At 43.6% G+C, this 21,288-nt stretch overlaps 1 protein-coding gene across 3 annotated transcripts in view; it reads left to right on the plus strand.

Annotated features, from left to right (window-relative positions):
- The first annotated feature begins 4,578 nt into the window (after positions 1 to 4,578).
- Positions 4,579 to 21,288, plus strand: part of phc2b (polyhomeotic homolog 2b (Drosophila)) — a 31,119-nt gene continuing 14,409 nt past the window's right edge. Inside the window, exons 1-7 of one of the 3 annotated variants that reach the window (XM_056437774.1) lie at positions 4,579 to 4,681; positions 13,819 to 14,137; positions 15,518 to 15,676; positions 15,809 to 15,886; positions 16,534 to 16,695; positions 17,649 to 17,783; positions 18,598 to 18,892. In XM_056437774.1, coding sequence (XP_056293749.1) covers positions 13,877 to 14,137; positions 15,518 to 15,676; positions 15,809 to 15,886; positions 16,534 to 16,695; positions 17,649 to 17,783; positions 18,598 to 18,892 — 1,090 coding nt within the window. In that variant the 5' untranslated portion in view covers positions 4,579 to 4,681; positions 13,819 to 13,876. Of the gene's footprint in view, positions 4,682 to 4,868; positions 4,910 to 10,500; positions 10,608 to 13,818; positions 14,138 to 15,517; positions 15,677 to 15,808; positions 15,887 to 16,533; positions 16,696 to 17,648; positions 17,784 to 18,597; positions 18,893 to 21,288 lie in introns of those variants that run through there. The other 2 variants (XM_056437775.1, XM_056437773.1) reach the window with 2 other exon arrangements.

Below are 21,288 nucleotides of genomic sequence, written 5' to 3' on the forward strand. Positions count from 1 at the left end.
AGTCTCTACACAACATGTACAACATGTAGAAACTGCATGTAGAAGCTAACAGAAGAGTTGCTCCCTTGCATGGTTTATGGGGAGTTTCAAAAATATTATATGCAGAAGGCCAACGTAAGGTTTTTGTATAGCTACATTTTCATCATTATCCTCTCAATAATGAGACAACAAAATAGGTTTCAAACCAAAAAAAAATCATAAAAAAGAAAATAGGGGTTAAAAGAATGTAGAAATGTGCTAAATGTGAAATAAAAAAGAATATTTAAACAAATACTTCACAGATAAAATGTAATAAATGTTCAGGCTGACTTCTCCAGGACAAAAATCCATGTTATGTTTTAATTTTGCGGTAATGCAACCGAGTTGCAGTCAATCCTGCTCACTCACCGTCAGTTTAAGGTCATCCTCCCACGCTCCAATCAAAATGAATTCACTATCTGTCTCAGAGAAGAGCTCGTCGTGGGTTTTACGGCTAATTTCTTTAACCTTAAGATAAAGCGACAGATTACTTTAGCTGTGAATCGTTGAACCATGGTGTCGTATTAACACACTTGCTGTTTTTTTCTTTATGTAGCACGAGTCATGACCCTAATGTAAAATTAGACGGTGTCAGATAAGATAGACGGTGGTTTAAAGATATCATTGCACAATGCTGAATATTTGATGTTCACTTAGGTCACAATGTAAAATCACAGCCAGTGATGTGACAGCTTTCAAATAGTTTAATGTTGTGTATTTTGTATTCAGTCAATCAGTGCAATACAATACAATATTATTCAATATAATATAGGAAACAAAAAGGCTAAGAAGGTAAAGGTAGAAGCAATACTTATATGTTCCTATCCTAAATTATTATTATCAAATTAATCAGATAAGTAATATGAAATAAAGAAAAAAAAGAATAAACATTCATACGCTTCAATCACACAAATTGTTTTATAAATAATCCTTTTGAAAAACAAAAATGAGTGGACCATTCTTACATCCATTTTAAGGTTGTTCCATAATTGGACTCCTACAATAGAAATGCATATTCTTTTATTCCCTCTTTTAGCTTTTTTTTTTTTTACAGTAAACTTACAAACATCTCTCAAATCATATTTACGCTCATATATTGAAAACAACCTTTGTACACAGTCTGGAAGGGAATATGTTACACGTTAACTCTCAATTCTTGTCAATTTAAATAGTTTCCCCCGAATAATTAAACCTTTTAAATGTAAAGAATTGTACTCCGTATAGTCATTGTGGGAGGGGCCTATTGCCCTACCACCCCATTACGTCCGGTGCCCACAATCGACCCACACCCATCTTCAAACTCGACCTTCACTTTGATCTAAACTATACACACCTGAAAAGCTATGTGCCTCCATCTTGCACAGTGGCAGACTCACAAGTTAAAAAAGAATCTAATGTATATCAGAAGTCGACAGTCACTGTGACGTCACCGTTGTTTAGTGCATTGACTCTTTTGAAGCCTAAAGCACACATTGCTTTACGGCCTATTCTATTCACTATAAGTGGGACCATAATTACCTTTTTTATTATTTTTATTATACCAACAGGATAATCCTTGTATCTAACATCATGTATCGAAGAAGACTTCAAACGAGCGATTTAGATCGTAAACTTGTGTTTGCGATGTTTATTATGTGGTAATAAATCAAGTGAGAAGTAATTTCCTCATAGACTTCCATACAATCAGGACTCGTTTTCCTACAAGAGCAGTCGCCCCCTGCTGGCCATTGAGAAGACTGCACGTTTGAAGCACTTCTGCACTTACCTCCCTTTAAAAAACAAAAAATAAATACGGAAAGCATGAGCTAAAACACATGTGTGTGTTCAAAATATGAACTACGAAATAGTAAAGCTGAATAACAGCTATTTCACGCAAATCGTTTTGCCACATGTGATTTAGTTCCAGGCTTGACCTCTATCTCATAATGTTCCGCTTCAACCCAGTGAGCGGCAGCGTGGAGACTCACAGGGACACTTTGCTCGGAGGATAGAGAACCAACCAACCCGATCCCCGACCCCGTTGAAATGGAGGATCGGCCAAGCCGAACGGGAGCCCGCATAAATATTCCATTAGCACTCTCGTGTATATCTCCACATTACATCTGGCCCATTATCTTGCATAAACATCACCATGCAGGTATACGTCCCGGCCCAGCAGAGCTTTGAATGTCGTGGTATACCTCTGCAGCAACATTAATATCCCACCGTCTGTCTGGCTGCGAGCCCATTGTGGGTCTTTGGGGATTAACTGAGTAGCTGGAATGACACTGTGCTCATGCTGATGCTGCGAGCGAGGTATCAAGGGAGCTATGAAAACACCAGATAATTAACTCAAGGGGCCAAGCATATAAGTCATATTCCCATCAATTATTCAGTATTTGCGAGCGGGTGAATGCACTCCCTCGCTCATGTTGCGAGCAACACAATAGCGACCCACTGAAACATGAGCGATTCATTGGTGTTGGGTTTGGCCCCGTGCTCGGCCGTTTCCACGTGGTCGTTAATACTTTCTTCTTCTTTTTTTTGTGTGGATATTGTATAGTTTATTCTCATTCTTATTCTTTTTTTAGTCTGCTACTGCTGTCGGGTGTTTTGCACATAAGAATTTCACGAACCGATTATACTTGTATAAAAGGGGATGTGACAATAAAAACTTGAAACTTGAAACTTGAAATTATACCAGCAGAGATCTCCAATTATCTATATTGGTACTTGATATTATCGATGCATCACAATATTTCTCGTAGGACGCACAATATATATGCAGAAGGCCAACGTAAGGTTTTTGTATAGCTACATTTTCATCATTATCCTCTAAATAATGAGACAACAGAATAGGTTTTAAACCAGTAAAATGTCATTAAAAAAGAAAATAGGGGTTAAAAGAATGTAGAAATGTGCTATGTGTGAAATAAAAAAGATTATAAAAAAAAAAAAATCACACATAAAATGTAATAAATGTTCAGGCTATGTTTTGTTATTTTTTTTGCTGATGAAGACCAAGTGAAAATTCAGAGAAAGCAAATGCACACACTTTAAAATTGAGCTTAATGTGTCTCACACACACCAGAATGGTCTTAATTTAGGGTCAACATGTTGTCTATGGCGATGACGAAGAATAAATTGTACCTTGTAGTGTTTACGAGCAAGTACTGTGAGAAAAAGAATACAAAAGCTTCTTCTGACTTGCTATAGTGCCCAAAATCCCAAATCTCAGCTGTAGTGGTGCTGTTTAGTTCGTGGGTCCTGATCCTGACCTTTGACCTTCCTGGAGGGGACAACAAAAAGGCCGTTTTCAAGTGGGGCAATGAATACATCGTTATCTTTCAGATTTTGCTCTGGTCCTCCTGTAACACTCTTAAGTACCCAGCTGAAAACATCAATAGTAGAATGTAACAATGCATATACTCTATACGAAGAAATCAGTAATGTACAGAGCCATTGCATACTGGAATGTGCTCCCCTCATGTGTGACTCTAACAAGAAATAAATGTGATTTTAAAAGGAAACTTAAGGCAGCAATAATCAGAAAGGAAATTATCGTAGATTAGGTTATTATTTTAGGTATTTAAGGTATTTAGGTATTATTATTTTACTTTTAATGTAAATTTTGTTTTCTAAGTCGAAGTGTTTTTGTGATAATTGATCATGCTGTACTGCATTTTATGTATTTGTATTGTGTTGTAATGTTTTTTTGCCTGGACCCCAGGAAGAATAGTCTCCACTACGGTGTAGACTAATGGGGATCCTTAATAAACTAAACTAAACTAAACTAAACTTGAGTATTCAACACAACTTTATACTTCTATGAAACACATCTGTACTAGTTTCATTTCAGTTTACAAGACAGAACACTGCGACTTTTGGGAGATACGTGGTTCTCACAGGACAGCGGAGTTACACACATATGATGATATAAAATATGGTGCATTGCTGTTGATTAAATTGATAAAAGAGTTTAAATTAGTCATGTTCTCTTTCACCTATTCTTCTGATCTAATACTAACGTGTGCGCACCGAGACTGATCCTTACCGTTCTTTTTTAATTGATCCATACTGTTAACTGATGTTGACTTTGTATTATATATATATTTTAAATTTGCACCACAACCATTAGAATATGCGCTCTATATTTGCACTTTTCTCACTTTTGTATTGCACAGCAATATTTCCTTCATCTACCGTATCGTAACTTCAGTAGATTTTGCTGATAAATATGTTTTAAATGCAGCACTTTTTACTTTTGCTTTACTACTGATACTTTTACTATAGTTAAGGCTCTGGAGCAAAGGGTTAAATCCCTTGTTGCCATGGCGACGAAGACAGCGGTCCCCGCTTGACAGGCGCATGGAACCAGCCACAAGGCCGGCGGGGTGGGGGGGGGGGAGGAAGGGGGAGGGGCGTAGGGCGGGAGGGGTGTGGGTGTTGGCTGACAGCAGAAGAGGCGGGGTCACATATCATACTCTGCGCTGATTGGTCAAATGCACGTCACGTTGTCGGTTAGGAACGCAAAATGCAAAGAGTTGCTCCGGGCTCCTCCCCGCTCTGCTCTTTCGCTGCTCTGCTCCGAGCCACTATCCAGAAAATGGTGTAGAATATCAGTTTAAAGAAAACAGCCAGCGGCAAGAGAGGCAAGCGAGGCTCCGAGGCTTCCACGACAACGGTAAGCGCGGCGGCGTAGCTCGATTCTTCACACGGGGTGTCACGCTCGGCACGGGCGGGGGTCAGTCCCTGTGTGTGTGTTTGTCTGTGTGTAGCGCTGTGTGTGTCGGAACGCGTGGAGTTAACGTGTGGTATGAGCTAACGTCTTCTCGGGGCCCCAAAACAACAACAACAACAACAGGCAGCGTTTGCTTCTCGCTCGCCCGCCGCTCTCTCGCGGTGTTTAACGGTCAGTTGAACCTCCGTACGTTAAAAACAAGATGTGCGGTGATGAATAACAAGCCACGTAGCTCCGGGTTAGCTCGTGTCGTGGAGGAATTCAGCGCCGCGACCGAGGAGAAGTTGAACCATGAATGGAAAACCAGTGTGTGAGAACAACAAGTGTGTTATTTGTACGTCACGGCCACGCGACGGCAACTCTTCTACGGCTTTTGTAGTTTGCACTTTGCTTTATCCTTCTAAAAATATGTTGCTAAAGTTAGCCAGGTGCTCGCGAGAGGAACTTAGGTCCCCAAAGGTCATGGCTTTTGGCAAGGGGGAGGAGTTACGTGTTAAGTGTAGGTCACCCGCCCCCTCGGTGTAGCCATGACCTTTCAGTGACCTCTATGTAGTCACATTAAGGTCCCTGGTAGTTGGTGTTTGGTTTACACAGTGTTCGGTCACGTGGGTGTGTTTGCAGCCGGGCAGTTGTTTCCATTAAAAGTACTATTTTTATTATTATTGTTTCCCCTATTGCTCTTATTGGTTTGTATGTTTCCTAGAATGTAAGAAAACGTCTTAAAATCGCCTGTTTTGTTCAACCAAATAGTCCGAAACGCAAAGATATGCAGTTTTTCTGGAAGCAGAAGCTGGAATCGGCAAATTTGACATGTTTGCTTAAGAAATGAAAAGCGATCAATTGTTTATGAAAATAGTAGCTTGTATGATTTGGTGTCTAAATAGGTGATTTTAAATGTTCTCTCATGAGGAATAATTTCAGCTCTCCTTAGACGTGATTCCGTTTTTCTTATCCAACACAACATCTGTAAAAAGCATATCTGTAATATGCACTAATACGTCACGTTACTTAAAGCTTTACTGATCAGTCAGAACAGCCGACGGTGGACTTCTACAAATATATTGCTTAAAAATATCATATGTAATATCAGTGCACTGCAAAACATCTAGATTAAATCGGCTTCACCCAAATTTAATCTGTAAATCACACTCGCGTGCCGCTCCTTTCTCGGATGCTGGATGAGTATATTTTAATACGCGCCGAAAGTAATCCAATGTAGCCGCAGAGCCCATTTGATTCAGATAAACTTGTACGACTACAGGAGCACTCGAGGTCGGGCTCTTAATGGACAGAGTGGCTTGTGGTTAACTCGCTTTTGCGATGGCTTTCTGTCTGCATGCTTTATTTCAGCATCCATTTCCTCCGGCCAATGAGGTCAGACAGCCACTTTACAAGGCGGCGCCCGATGACCCGTGCCGATTTTCACATCCGTTTGGAGCCACAGAGATGCCGCTGAAATCGTATGAAATATAGGAATGGTTTAGCTCCTGTATTTAAAGTCACTTTACAACATCGCTATTCTCCAGATACGGTAACACTAGGCCACCGTCCTCCTCATATTATCTGTAATCTCAAGAGGGTCAGATCGTGCCCGGTAATTTGCTTATTTACGGAATAAATAGCAGCGACGGGTTCAGCGACGAAGCGCGTGGATTTTCCTCAAGGCTGCGATGTTTACCTTCGCATTGAAAATGCGGACGGTAATGTTTTGATCGCCGTGTATTTATTTATTTATTTGTATGCGTTTTACTCGCATAACTCAAAAAGTATTAAACTGAATCGCATGAAATTTGGTGGGATGATTGGTTATTATCCGGGGACCATTTGATTAGATCAAAGGTCAAGGTTAAGGTCATGAAAAGGTCAAAATCTTCTTTTTACCAAAGCACGGTCAATTTCTATCCAATTGGCATGCAACTAATGCCAAAATGTTCATAATTCAATGCCCAATCGTGTGATATGCGAAGGTATGCACTCTACCGAGTGCCCGTTCTAGTTTGTTTATTTAACGGGCGAGCGAGAGCCACACGTCCCGCTCATGTTTTGTTTAAGACGTATTTGCATGCGAGACGCGGCGCTCCCTCCTCCGGACCCGCTTGACTCTTCTCTGGCGCCTCGCGCTGCCTCGATGAGAGACGAGCAGGCCCGGCGTCAGAGAGGCTCGATGCGTTCGCTCGGGGGTGGAACATCCGGACCGGTCTGACTCTACCAGACCGCGAGCACGCCGTCGCTGGCACGACGCTCGCCAGACGCGTTCCCGTACGTGTTTAAGTCACGGTGACGACAGAAACCCCTCGAGGTCGCTGCAGATGTGGGAAGTGGATTTGCTGCGGGGCGTCCGATGAGGACCGCTTCGTAGTCGAGGGCTTGCTTCTTTATATATGCCCATATACTGAGGGGGACGTGGTGCGACTCTAGGACAAATATAAGGGGAATATACAGCAAATAACTTCACGTGCTTTAGGAGACGTTGTTGTCTAACTTCACGTGCTTTAGGAGACGTTGTTGTCACCCATCGTGACTAAACGATGTTTAACAGACAAAGTGACGAAAACGTGGCAAAGGGGATGGAAATTGAAAGCGCTCGAGTCGGATGAAGGCAGTGAAGCACAACACTTCTTCTTCCTCTTCTTCTGCTTTCTTCTTCCTCCTATTCCTCGTCCATCTCTTCTTCTTTCCTCTTCTTCTTCTGCTTTCTTCTTCCTCTTCCTCCTCCTTCTCCTCCTCTTCTTCCTCCTATTCCTCGTCCATCTCTTCTTCCTTCCTCTTCTTCTTCTGCTTTCCTCTTCCTCCTCTTCTTCTTCCTCCTATTCCTAGTCCATCTCCTCTTCTTCTTCTTTCCTCTTCTTCTGCTTTCTTCTTCCTTCTCCTCCTCTTCTTCTTCCTCCTATTCCTCGTCCATCTCCTCTTCTTCCTCCTTTTCTTCTTCTTTCTTCCTCTTCCTCCTCCTCTTCTTCTTACTCCTATTTCTCGTCCATCTCCTCTTCTTCCTCCTCTTCCTCTTCCTCCTCCTCCTTCTCTTCTTCTTACTCCTATTCCTCGTCCATCTCCTCTTCTTCTTCTCCTTCTTCTGTGCCGCTGCTCATCTCTCTCATCTCTGACCTATTTCATTTCCCCCTCTCGGTGCGACCGACCCCCCGAGAGGCTCGGATGGATCGGTGCTGGAATGAAGCGTGCCGCTCATCTGAAAGCTTTGCCAGAACTATTCAGCGCTGGTATTTATAGATCAGATCAGGGGGAATCTTTTCACTCCTGCCACCGCCTCGTCTTCGTGCTTCTCCCTCTGCTTCCCGCTGCGTTTTATTTTTCAGAGTTTTTGTTAACGGTCCGAGCGATATTTTTCCTTTTTTTGTCGAGCGTCTCGTGGAGCAGTCGGCGCTTCACAGGCCGGGGCCTCACCAAATATAGCTGAACCCCTCTGGGGAGAGTCAAGGGAAAGGGTTTTGTATCCTCACAGCAGGAGTCGACACACACACACACACACACACACACTTACTCAACCTGGAAAGCAGCCAGCGTCTCTTTTGTGCCGGTCTCCTCGGCCGTGGAAGGCGAGGTCCGCCCGAGTCAGACGTCTCAATTACGGCCGCCCCGACCGACCTCGCCTCGGGCTCAGAGGGTATCTCTGTCTTACACACTCCAACAAAGGCGGTGCCCCCGGCCGCTCTGTTCGGACAAGACCCATCGACCGGCGCGACCCCTCGGGGGGACGACCTTGGCATCGCCGCGGAGACGCTGCTTTGCAGAGCGCAGGGACGCGGAACCTTTTTACTGGGGGCCGAGTCAGATCCGCGCATCCCTCGACGTGACCTGTGTTATCTGTTAAGATTTATCATTATGTTTTGATCGCCGTGTATTTATTTATTTATTTGTATGCGTGTTACTCGCATAACTCAAAGTTTTAAACCGAATCGCATGAAATTTGGTGGGGTGATTGGTTATTATCCGGGGACCATTTGATTCGATTTTGGGATCAATCGGGTCAAAGGTCAAGGTCATGAAAAGGTCAAAATCTTCTTTTTACCATAGCACGGTCAATTTATATCCAATTGGCATGCAACTAATGCCAACATGTTCATAATTCAATGCCCAATCTTGTGATATGCGAAGGTATGCGCTCTACCAAGTGCCCATTCTAGTTTGTTTATTTATTTGTTTGTTTGTATGCGTGTTACCCGCATACCACAAAAAGTATTAAACCGAATCGCATGAAATTTGTTGGGATGATTGGTTATTATCCGGGGACCATTTGATTATATTTTGGGATCAATTGGGTCAAAGATCAAGGTCAAGGTCATGAAAAGGTCAACATCTTCTTTTTACCATAGCACGGTCAATTTTTATCCAATTGGCATGCAACTAATGCCAAAATGTTCATAATTCAATGCCCAATCTTGTGATATGTGAAGGTATGCGCTCTACCGAGTGCCCGTTCTAGTTAAAAATGTAATAATGAGCTTGAATGCTTTTTGAACAAAAGGGTGGTTATTGGTTTTAAAGCCCCTTTTGCTGAACCGCCCCCGACACCTCCACTTCACTGCGAAGCCACGCCGTTTCCTTTTTTTTATTGTATTCCCCCCCCCCCCCCCTTTCTTGTTTGGATCCCTCATCTCTCGTCTCGCGATCTCCCAGCTCGCGCCGCCAGCTAATCTATATGCTAATGAGAAGATGATAATCAATGCGATCACGCGCGGTCGGCCCCCATCAACACCGCGTCGCACCAGCGAGCGCTTCAAACGGCCACATTTCATACGGCCAGACAGTCGGGCGGCGTGTTAACGGGCCGGGCCGGACCATAAGTGTGCCATTATCCCGTGGTTTTATCTTTCCTATTTCCCGTCAATGAATTCTGTTGTCATTTAAAGAGAGGGTTTTTTTTTGTTGATTCGGCTGCTCCCATTTCAATTTTAGGAGAGGATTTGCAATTTTCTCGTCTTATTGTTTTGCATTTCATTTCCGTGACGGCTCTGGGTCGGCGGTTCGGTGCTGATCCTGATGCATGGCGTGAGTTTGGGCTTTACTGCTGCCGTTTCAGCAGGACGATGGGCGTCTTGACGGATCCACATTTGTATTGATTTCTCCCCCCCCCCTTTATCTCGTGCATCAGTGTCAGTCTTGTCACAACATTGATGATGATTAGCGTCCCATTAGATGATGGGTTCATCGCTCTGGCCGTGAATTGCCGCTCAATGTTATGATAGAAAATTGGCCCAATTACTCCGTCTACTGCACTAACTTCTCCTGTCGTCCCTCAGATTTGAGGCACTGAAATGGAGACTTCAGTTTTCACTAAAGGAAAACCTCTAAACTGTCATTTGAATCAAATACCTCATCACCTTGGATTTAACACACACAAAAAACAACCAGACGGTCGACCTTACGGAGGAGGGTTTGAGCATCCGTCAAAAATAAATAAATCAGTATTCAGGCGGCGCCAGAGGGGGGGGGGGAGGGGAAAGACAGAGTAAAATCATTACCATCATCTTCATTAGAGAGGATCCCGCCGACCAATCGGCACGCTGCTCTTCACGGGGATTCCGTCGGCGCCCCTGTTGGCTGTCGCTAGGATACCAGATCACCAGGAGGCGGCCCGCGGCCCGGTTGGCGGAGCGGGGTGTTGATGCCGGGACGACGAGCTCGCTGCGTGTCGGGGGTTTGACGAGCGGTGCTGGCGGTTTCGATACACGGCACGGAGACGCGCTCCCTCACACACACACACACACACGCTCGCGCTCACTCGTCCATTCATTCCGCCCCTGCCGACCAGTCAGCCGGGCAGACAAAGAGGAGCAGCATCCTGCTGGAGGACCGCACGCTCCCGGGGGATGGGGCATCACACCCCTGCATCGCGTCGGGGGGGCCGGAGGAGGTAGGAGCACCCGGGTTAGGGGGCTTTGTCTCAGCAGCAGAGCACCCCTTCACACACACACACACACACACACACACACACACACACATCTCTGGATCACGTGGCTACGAAAGCCATTATCGCACATCAATCGATTCGCCCGGCGTCGTTGTTGTCGTCGTTCTTTCTAAATGTGGGTCGTCAGCGTTTTCCAATCGGTGCACTCGGCGGGTGGAGGCTGACGGAGGCGTCTGACGTCTGACAGTCTCTTCACGGCGCTCCTCTTCCTGCAGGCCGGGCACATCCTCCAGACGCCGATCCGACAGTCGCGCAACGCAGGCGCGCTCAGATCAATACGTACGAGGCGCTCGGAGACGCCGTGTTTCTTTTCGCGACGCCGACCGGCTGCGTGCCGACGCCGCCACGATTTAGCGCTTCGCCGCTTTCTCGTGGGTACCGGGTGTTTTTTTTTGTCTTTATTTCTTCTTCTTCTTCTTCCCGAAACCATCTCAGAACCATTGTGGGGTTAAGGGCGGAGTGCAGCGGGTCGCTCTCTGTCGCGTCTCTCCGCTGATGGATGGCTGGCTCCTTTCAGAAGGACAGCGAGCGAAGGCGTCGTTACCAGAGGGGATTCCCTCGCCGCTCCACACACGAAGAGGCCACGGACTCTGGGATGTAGGCTAATGACGCCGGGGCTTTGTTTACAACCAGAGTCCGACTAGATATCAGCTTTTTGAGAGCAAAATAAAAATGAATGTACCTTTTTTTGTTTTGGGGGATTTAGAACTGATTAGTTAGATTAGATATTCCTTTATTAGTCCCACAGGGGACATTTCAGCATCACAGCAGCGGGTGCACATAAGAGCATTAATAAAAAATCTAAATCAATACACAATGCTAAATATTAAAATACTGAATTTACAGAGGAAACAAAATATACACATATATATATATGTATGTGTATGTTGTATATATATCCACAGCCTATTTTGCATACGTGTGTTTTATTTGATAGTTTTTATTAAAAGCCCAAACTCCCTTTTCACTCGGTGATTGGTTTGTTTACCTTTCGGGGCTGATCTTCCTCTGCCGCTTCAAAGAATAACATTCGGTGTCAGTACGATTGCAGTTTATTTCTAAGTCCTCTTTGTGGCGTAAGTGGGCCTGCAGAGCCGAGCTCTGGCCCCGGCCCCCTAATCCTAACAATGAGGAGGAGGAGGAGGAGGAGGAAATAGCTTAAGAGTTGCAACATGGCGAACCAGCATTGGTCTTTATTTAATTACTTCCAACACACCCTCTTTCCACTCCAACCGGCTTAAGATCCTCAGCCTGCTCACTCAACCTTCACCCCTCACTTGCTCTGGTCCCCCCCCCCCCCCCACTCCCTCCCTCCTCATGACTTAATGCTCACCCCTCTTACCTCAAGGCTAGAAATTCCATCTCCATGATGGGAGTGGGAGTTTCAGTCACCTTAACGGCCCCACCTGCCTTCCCAATGTGTGTGTGTGTGTGTTCCTCTCTGTGAATTGCTCCACTTTTTAAGATGTTTTCTTTTATTTTTAGCGAGGCCACTAACGAGAGGCAGCCACGCCACCTTTCATGCTTAATTTCCTGGTTTTCACGAGCTTCCCAAATGGCATTTTTTTGTGCTGCCCCAACCAGCTGTGTTGTGTGCCATGCCTCAACTTCTTTTTCCTTTTTTTGGGAGAATGATGTCATATTCTTTAGTTTGTGCCCAGAGTTTCAGAAACGGCCTGTTTTCTATCCGTAATCACGAGGCGGGTGCAGGGGTAGTTTATTTGAACATGCAGGCCTATATTTTAATATTCCTGCAGAGAAATTGTGCATACAAAATAAACAATTCGTAAACAAATCATTCATTTCCCAGCTGACACTCGTCCTGCTGCAGATGAGAGTAATGTCAGGGTTCGTACGGTCATGGAAAACCTGGAAAAGTCATGGAATTTTAAAATGGGAATTTCCAGGCCTGGAAAAGTCATGGAAAAAACGTAAGTCATAAAAGTTTTGGAAAAGTCATGGAAATGTGTTATAATCACATGTTCATTTAGATAGATAGATAGATAGATATATACTTTATTAATCCCCAAGGGGAAATTTGTCGTCACAGTAGCAGCACCAATAAACTAAACGCACGAGAATAAAAAATAAAATATAAAATACAGGGATGAAAGATATAGATGTATACAAGTGAAAGATATAGATGTATATAAAGTAAAATATAAAATATATATGTATATATACAACATATATGCATACACAATACAATACTAATGACTGCAATGTAAAATTAAATTAAATATTAAATATAGACAGAGTACTTTTATGCCGAGTTTGAAATAATTAATATGTTTTTTAAAGGAAGACGCTCAAAATATAAGCCGGCGTACGCTCTCAATACGCAACATGTTCTAAATTGTTCATGTTTATACCGAGATTTTAGTTTGTTTATGGAAATTTGGTTTAAAATCATGGAAAAGTCCTGGAAATCCACTGGTCAAAATGTGTCAGAACCCTGTAATGTAGAGCTTTATTTACCGAGTCCCTCTAGTCTGACAGAGGAGCATCCTTGTGATGTATGCAAGGCAGGTAGACCTACTGGGTTCCTGATTCCTATATTTCAGGATTATAAATATGTAAATACTGTTTATTGGCATCTATTTGATGATCAGTTAACTGTATCCATCTTTCTCGTTCTCTCTTTGTCTTCTACGATGGTAAACTGAATATCTTTTTTTTTTTTTTTTTTTTGTGAGTCAACGTAAACAAGCTATTTAAATCGACCGCCTCGAGCCGTGGGAAACTGGCCTCTTTTTACTATGTGTGGCATTTTATAGACGAAGACAGGAATCCGTTCATTAAGAAACAGTCTTCAGATGAATGGATCATTAAAAATAATCGTTGGCTGCGGCCCTAGAAGTGTTCCATCTCTGTCACGGTGCTCACTTCCTTTCTGACGTCTTCATCAGAGCCAGTCTTTGTGCGCCGCTGGTCCCACACGTCCTCCGCGATGAGCCGCTCGTTACCTGCCGTGTCCAGGTGTTGTTCATCCACTGAAGACGGTTATTTATTTCCGCTCGTCCACCGTCTTCTTTTCTTTTCAATCTGCATCGTAGAGTTTCTCGGGGTTCGGGGGCGTCAAGAAAGTTCCACCGTGAGGACATTCTCTCATGTGCTCTCTCCCTTTTTTTCTTCTTTTTCTTCTCTTCCATAGGCACAGGAGAGCCATTCAGAAGAGTCGGGGGTCAAAGGTGAGAAGAGCAGAGGGCACCATGGAGAGTGAGCCGGGGGCCTCCGCGGCCAACAGCACCGGCGCCGCCTCCGCCTCCTCCAGCACCACAGCTGCCAGCAGTAGTAGTGCCTCCAACAACACCAACACCACCACCGCCACTACGACCGCCGCCACCACGTCCGGTAGTAGCGGTGGCGGCGGTAACACTCCCAGTAGTGCCAGTGGTAGCACCACAGCAGGAAGACAGACGGTGCCTCAGATATCGGTGTACAGCGGGATACCCGATCGACAAACAGTGCAGGTGGGTTTTTTTATCTTAATTCTGAGTATCGTGCGTGTGACGGACACACAACTGTCCTTTGCTCTATGGCCCCCGGACCGGTGTTTGTAACACCAAATACAAGCCAACACGTCACTTTGGGATTGGATATAAATGAATGATATAACAGGGTTCGTACGGTCATGGAAAACCTGGAAAAGTCATGGAATTTTAAAATGGTCATTTCCAGGCCTGGAAAAGTTCTTGGGGAAAAATTAAATCACAAAAGTTTTGGAAAAGTCCTGGAAATGTGTTATAATCACATGTTCATTTACGCCGAGTTTGAAAAAAAAGAAAGCAACTTAAATTATAAGCAGGCGATTTTTCGTTGGCCATAGCAACAATAGCTGAGGGATAATCTGCGATCGTGTATACAACCGAGATTTCACAAAATGTTTGGTCATGGAAATTTGGATTAAAGTCCTGGAAAATCCTGGAAATCCATTGGTGGAAATGTGTAAGAACCCTGATATAACCGCCGCTTGGGTCCGGATGCTTCAGTGGACCACAGGTCAATATCCTCTCCGGGTTGCTTGGTAACCAGGAAGAGAGGGCACTCTCGGAGGTGAAGGGTGAGGGAAGTTATTCCGGAGGTTTAGCTCTCTCCGTCATAAGTGGGTCGAGGAGATGATGGAGGGAGTGGGTTCATGTCTGCCTGCCTGCAGCAGAAGTTTGAGACCTTTTGAAAACACTCTAGAAGAGAGAGAGAGAGAGAGAGAGAGTCTCTGCCTGTCCAACCATATTTATCGCATCCAGATTCACAGTCTATGATCTATTACAACAACCCCAAGTCAGTAGAAGCCCATTCCTCTCAGCCGTGATTTGGATATATTGTTACCTTCTTTTCTTTTTTTACAAGATGATTTAGACGGTGCATTTGTTGGGGATTATTTTCAGCCGTGGATTCGTACACGTTTAGTTATAGTGAGTATTTACGGCACCGGGATGTCGGAAAGTCATTATTTCTTCAGTAAAAAGGTTATTCTCCTGTGAAATCGGTGGAGTATGAGCTTGATGACGCAGTGACTATTTACAGGAGTAGCAGCCGATGTGGCTGACGAATTTGTCGATCACCGACATTGAATGTGCGTGATGGGTTCAATTCAGTTTAGTTTAGTTGAGAGACATATTTGTCCCATTGACTCACGACTGACTGTGAACCATTGCCCTTTTATGTCGTTTATTTCTTGCCATTGAAGGTCTACATAAAACTGCACGTTGCATCAGATCTGTTGTTGTGCACCGACTCTTTGATATTCCACTCTTCTCATTTCCACACACAGACATCATTTTCTTTTTTTCCCGTTTTGTGCGCGTGTCGCATTTACATAACCAGCCGTCGTGGGCTTCCTGTGCGTGCAGGTGTTCCAGCAGGCGTTGCACAGACCCAACACGGCGGCGCAGTACCTGCAGCAGATGTACGCCGCGCAGCAGCAGCATCTGATGCTGCAGTCCGCCGCCCTCCAGCAGCAGCACAACCTCAGCAACGCTCAGCTGCAGAGCCTGGCCGCCGCGCAGCAGGTGGGCAAATACCATCGCACGAGAGAATCGCCCTCACGGCGGTGTTGTTATTGTTGACATCCCCATCCCACTCCTCCAAGACAGGATTCAGCAAATTGTACATTTCTCCCTCTCTCTCGCGCCATGTTCTAGGCGAGTATCGCAGCTGGCCGGCAAAGCTCTTCACAGAACGGCACTTCCTCCCAGCAAGCGGGATCGACTCCGGCTACGGTGAGTGCAGCTCGTCTCCGAGGTTAAAGGTGTCGTCGTCCATTAGATTATTGGGGAACTAAGCGGATTTGGGCCACGAGATGCTTTAAGGAAGCCTGGTGCCACACTCGCCGTGCGGCTTCTCTTTTTTAAAGAGATTTAACCCTCCTGTTACCTTCACATTTACGAACATATTTTACCCTCGAGGGTCAATTTGACCCCAGCTATTAAAACCTCCAGAAAATTATTAGAATTAATATTGTTTCCCAAGTTTGAGTGTGAGGTACTTTATGTTTGTTTGTTGACTACCTAAATAGCCCTTTAAATATATAAAAAAGTTGATATTTCTTATTTGTTTGACACAGTGAAAAACAGCCTGGGGTCAAATTGACCCCAAAGAACACCGACATTAAACATTGAATGGGGTCAAATTGACCCTAAAGTTAACAGGAGGGTTAAGGAAGCCTGGTGCCACACTCGCCGTGCGGCTTCTCTTTTTTAAAGAGATTTAAATACATTTTTGGTCACGTTCAGTGGTGAAAATGTTCGACATATTCTGGATACTTGGTCTGTTTTTTGTGAGTTTCCTTTTTCGCAAACATGTCAAATACACGATGGTTCGGGAAAGGAAGTGCACAACCCCCCTAATTATCATCGCCTCCCTCTAGATCAACCTGACGACGTCCCCGGCAGCCACACAGCTGATCAGCCGGGCCCAGAGCATCGGTTCGACCCCCACCGGCATTTCCCATCAGGCAGTTCTGCTGGGCAGCCCATCCAGCCCCACGTTCACAGCCAGCCAGGCACAGATGTACCTGCGTGCACAGATGGTGAGGCCGCAGGCACAAGGAGCATCGGCCATGGCGCATTTACATGAGCGTGCATATATGCATAAACACAAACTCACACACACGGCATAATTAAACTCCTCTCCAGCTGTATTTTCCCCCCCGTTTGTTTTGGGATCGGTGCATATGTATGCTTCCTCTGCCGTAGTCAATAGGGTGCTTTCGTCTCATGTTGCCACCAGAGGGGGTGGGGGTGGGCAGAATAATCTGTCGTGCCCCAGAGGGCTCGTTAAGCACAGAGGGGAATTTCTTGAATGTGCATGCTTTTTTTTTTTTGCATGACCAAAAGGTTCAGTTGTTTTAAAAATATACACTACCGTTCAAAAGTTTGGAGTCATCCAGACAATTTCGTGTCTTCCATGAAAACTCATTTTTATTTATCAAATGAATTGAAAATTGAATAGAAAATATAGTCAAGACATTGACAAGGTTAGAAATAATGATTAATATTTGAAGTATTAATTTTGTTCTTCAAACTTCAAGCTCAAAGGAAGGTCAGTTGTATAGCTTATATCACCAGCATAACTGTTTTCAGCTGTGCTAACATAATTGCACAAGGGTTTTCTAATCAGATATTAGTCTTCTAAGGCGATTAGCAAACACAATGTACCATTAGAACACTGGAGTGATAGTTGATGGAAATGGGCCTCTATACACCTCTGGAGATATTTCATTAGAAACCAGACGTTTCCACCTAGAATATTAATTTACCACATTAACAATGTATAGTGTGTATTTCTGATTAATGTTATCTTTATTGAAAAAACAGTGCTTTTCTTTGAAAAATAAAGACATTTCTAAGTGACCCCAAACTTTTGAACGGTAGTGTGTGTATATATATATATATTTCTGAAGGAATACACCGATTTTTCTGGCCTATTTTGCTGCTGGTTGTGGGGGAACGTGTCCATTTCAACCTGCTGTCACTCCACCAGGCGCAACAGAACAACCTGGTGCAGGTGGCCCGGAGCCTGGGCCGGGCGGTTCCTCTGTCGCCGCAGCTCATCTTCACTCCGACGGCCACGGTGACGGCCGTCCAGTCAGAGAGCTCCACGCAGACCTCCTCCCAGGTGGGTCCAGAATGTCACTCAAGGACAAATATAATTACAAACTTGTATTTTAATCATCCTGGACTTGAATCTTTCTGGTCGAACCAAATCTGAAATGTAGAGGTGAGTGTAACATTTAGAGAAACTGTTGCAATGAGTAACTGGAAGTCATGCATCAGATGCTGTTGAATGGCAATAAAAAGTCAGAATAGAGTCAAATCCAGTTAAAATATTTAAATGCCTCACGCTTCGGGTCCGAAGAATAGTTACGAGGGTACATATTGTCCATAATTTGGTTTTAAATGTCAGATTATTGACTTTTCTTCATCCAGACATAATCTTTCAAGAGAAGTTTTTACCACCTTTTTCAATAAGTGGTTAAAAATAATTGATACCTTCTGTTCTGCTGTGATAAAAATATGATCTTGATATAAAAAGTAAGCTACAGCTGGATACATTTTGCAATAAACTGATATACTGATAATATCTGGTCTGTTACCTTCACATTTCCGAACATATTTTACCCTCGGGGTCAATTTGACCCCAGCAATTAAAACCTCCAGAAAATTATTAGAATTAATATTGTTTCCCAAGTTTAAGTGTGAGGTACTTTATGTGTGTTTGTTGACTACCTAAATAGCCCTTTAAATATATAAAAAAGTTGATATTTCTTATTTGTTTGACACAGTGAAAAACAGCCTGGGGTCAAATTGACCCCAAAGAACACCAACGTTAAACATTGAATGGGGTCAAATTGACCCTCAAGGTAACAGGAGGGTTAACCCACCTTGTAAATCTGTTCATCAATCACCTCCCATGGTTCTGTCTCCTCTAGAATCAGGTCCAGAACCTGGCCATCCGTGGCCAGCAGGGGGCGACCACGTCCTCCTCTCAGACTCAGACCCTGCAGGCTCTCAGTCTGAAGCAGAGCCCGGTGCCCATCCAGCCCGCCTCACTGGTCAAGAGTCCCAGCCAGGTGACGCAGGCCTCCGCGGGGGGGAAGGCCGGCTCCTCCGACGGCCCATTTGAAGCGGGGAAGAAGGGGAACGGAGCAGCGGTCCCAGAGGTCCGAGCTATAAACATGAGCCGCAGCGTCACCGCCGTCAGTGCTCAGCCTCTGATTGCTCCAGGTGAGTGCAGTCCGCCACCTCATCGCTGAAAAGGTCTGTGTGCAGGCCTCTTAGAACGGTCGGGACCAACCAACGGTAGGAACTCTATCCAAAAGGCGTTCGGTCTATATCGAGGAAAATAATAGAAAATGGCGATATGGGTTTTAAAGCGGAATCAATTAGTCGATTAACTCAACTTTGATGATTTATACATTTTCTTTTTTAACCGACAGATATTAAACATTTACCACTTCGAGCTTCTCCAATGGGACGATTTGCTGCTTCTTTTTGGTTTAATGGAGAGAGAGAAAAGGCATTTTTACCCATATCAAAATTTTATCTGATCAATCAGTTGATAAGAAAAATTCTTAATCATTATATATGATATGATATATACCTTTATTCATCCCACAGTGGGGAAATTTCAAAATTCACAGCAGCGGTGCACATCAGAGCATTAATAAAAATAATTATAAAACACAAAACTAAACACTAAAAAACTAAATACTAATACTAAATATACAAGGGGAAAACAAAGTAAATATATATAATATATATATATACAGGACTGTCTCAGAAAATTAGAATATTGTGATAAAGTTCTTTATTTTCTGTAATACATGCAAAAAAAAAAAAATGTCATGCATTCTGGATTCATTACAAATCAACTGAAATATTGCAAGCCTTTTCTATTTTTTGAAGCATGAATAATGGTGAGACACTCAGACATATATATGTATTGATCCCGTAATCCCAGAGCATAGTTGTTCACACTGAAGATACAAAGTTAAACGAATAAAAGGAAATTATAAGGTACGTAAACATGTCAGAATATTTAGTGCGTCACTTATCTTTAGCCGTGCTCGTTAAGCACATTTTATTAATATCCCATATCGCAAATTGAAATCTCAACATCTGGACTAGTAACAAACATTGAAATTGTATTGTGTATTTTATTCAGTCAATCAAATCAAATACAATATTATCCTATATAATATACAAAAGAGAAAGACTGAAAAGGTTTAGGTAGAAGCAAAAAATGCTTATAAATTATAAATAAACAGTCCTCACGCCTTTAGTGATAACATCCATTTCCTATGGTTTTAAAATACCTGCTACATTAATGACAGTCCCATCAGCCTCAGCTGTAAACTATTAGCGTAACATTCTAAACTAAAATGTTTATGATGATAATAACGTATGATACCGACGATACATCTGCATTCCGTTGCCACGCTGCTGTTCTTTTTAAGTTCAGCTTTGTTTGGCTACGGACTCTTCTTCTTGTTTTCGGCGTCAGAGCAAATGGCTCGTATTATCTGACACTCCATAGGAAGTTTATTCTCTTTTTTTTTTTGTGGGCAGATACATGTTCCCGCCAGCTGCTGCATGCTTCTTCTAAAACAGATGTCCATTTTTAAACCTCGAAATAGACTGTGGGTGTGATGTATGCAGTAGAAATGTGTTCTCGTGTTTATCTTGAGACAAGATTAGAGGATTTTGTTTCTCTTTTTTTTTTACGGCTGTGAGGGTGTCGTGGCACCGGAACACCCCTCCGCTCGCTCACACGGTGAAGCATGTCGGTCCATGTCGAGAACAGTCGAGCTGCTTTGTGAATTAAAAGCTGTGAAAGTCCCACAGCCAAGAGTCTTTATGAACCACTTGTTATGTCATTGATAGTCAGCAGCTGTTTTTTTCTCCTTCTTTTTAGTGTGAGTGGTGGTGAATATGCCAGCAGGCCAAGCTGATTAAATCATATTTAGTCCGGTATGTTTTCAGGATAAACCACTTCACTTTCCCCCTATGACATCACACTTCTCAGAATACTGTGTGTGTTTTGAGCAGAAAAAAAAAATATGCACATGCGTGGACCACATGCATGTACAATATGCCAGCAAATTGAATGTGATAAATCATATTTAGTCCGTAATGCAATTAAAAACCAATGTCATGCTTTCCCCTGGATTCATTACAAATCAACTGAAATATTGCAAGCCTTTTATTCTTTTTAATTGCATTACAGAAAATAAAGAACTTTATCACAATATTCTAATTTTCTGAGACATGTATGTATATGTTCTGGGAGTGAAAACTGCATTTACATTATTAAACCTCAGAGACACGGCAGTACACTGTTGTGTGTGTGTGTGTGTGTGTCTGAGCGTGTCAGTGCACCACTGTGTCTTGCTTTGTTGCAGTAATGGATTCACATCAAAAGAAAGGGGAGGGTGGAAGCTGAAAATCTGGCTGCATGCTGCCTGTGAAAAATTAACATGGGTTGCCATAGCAGCAGGCCATGAGGGACAGGTGTGCTCATGAGATGCTGGGGAGTTAATACACTGTGGATCAGGAGGAAGGGAAAGGGTGTTTGTTTTTTTATACCGACATGCCATATCAGACGGGACAAAGCAGTAATC

The sequence above is a fragment of the Pseudoliparis swirei genome, chromosome 18, assembly GCF_029220125.1.
Source record: "Pseudoliparis swirei isolate HS2019 ecotype Mariana Trench chromosome 18, NWPU_hadal_v1, whole genome shotgun sequence".
In the NCBI taxonomy this organism is placed as follows: Eukaryota; Metazoa; Chordata; class Actinopteri; order Perciformes; family Liparidae; genus Pseudoliparis; species Pseudoliparis swirei.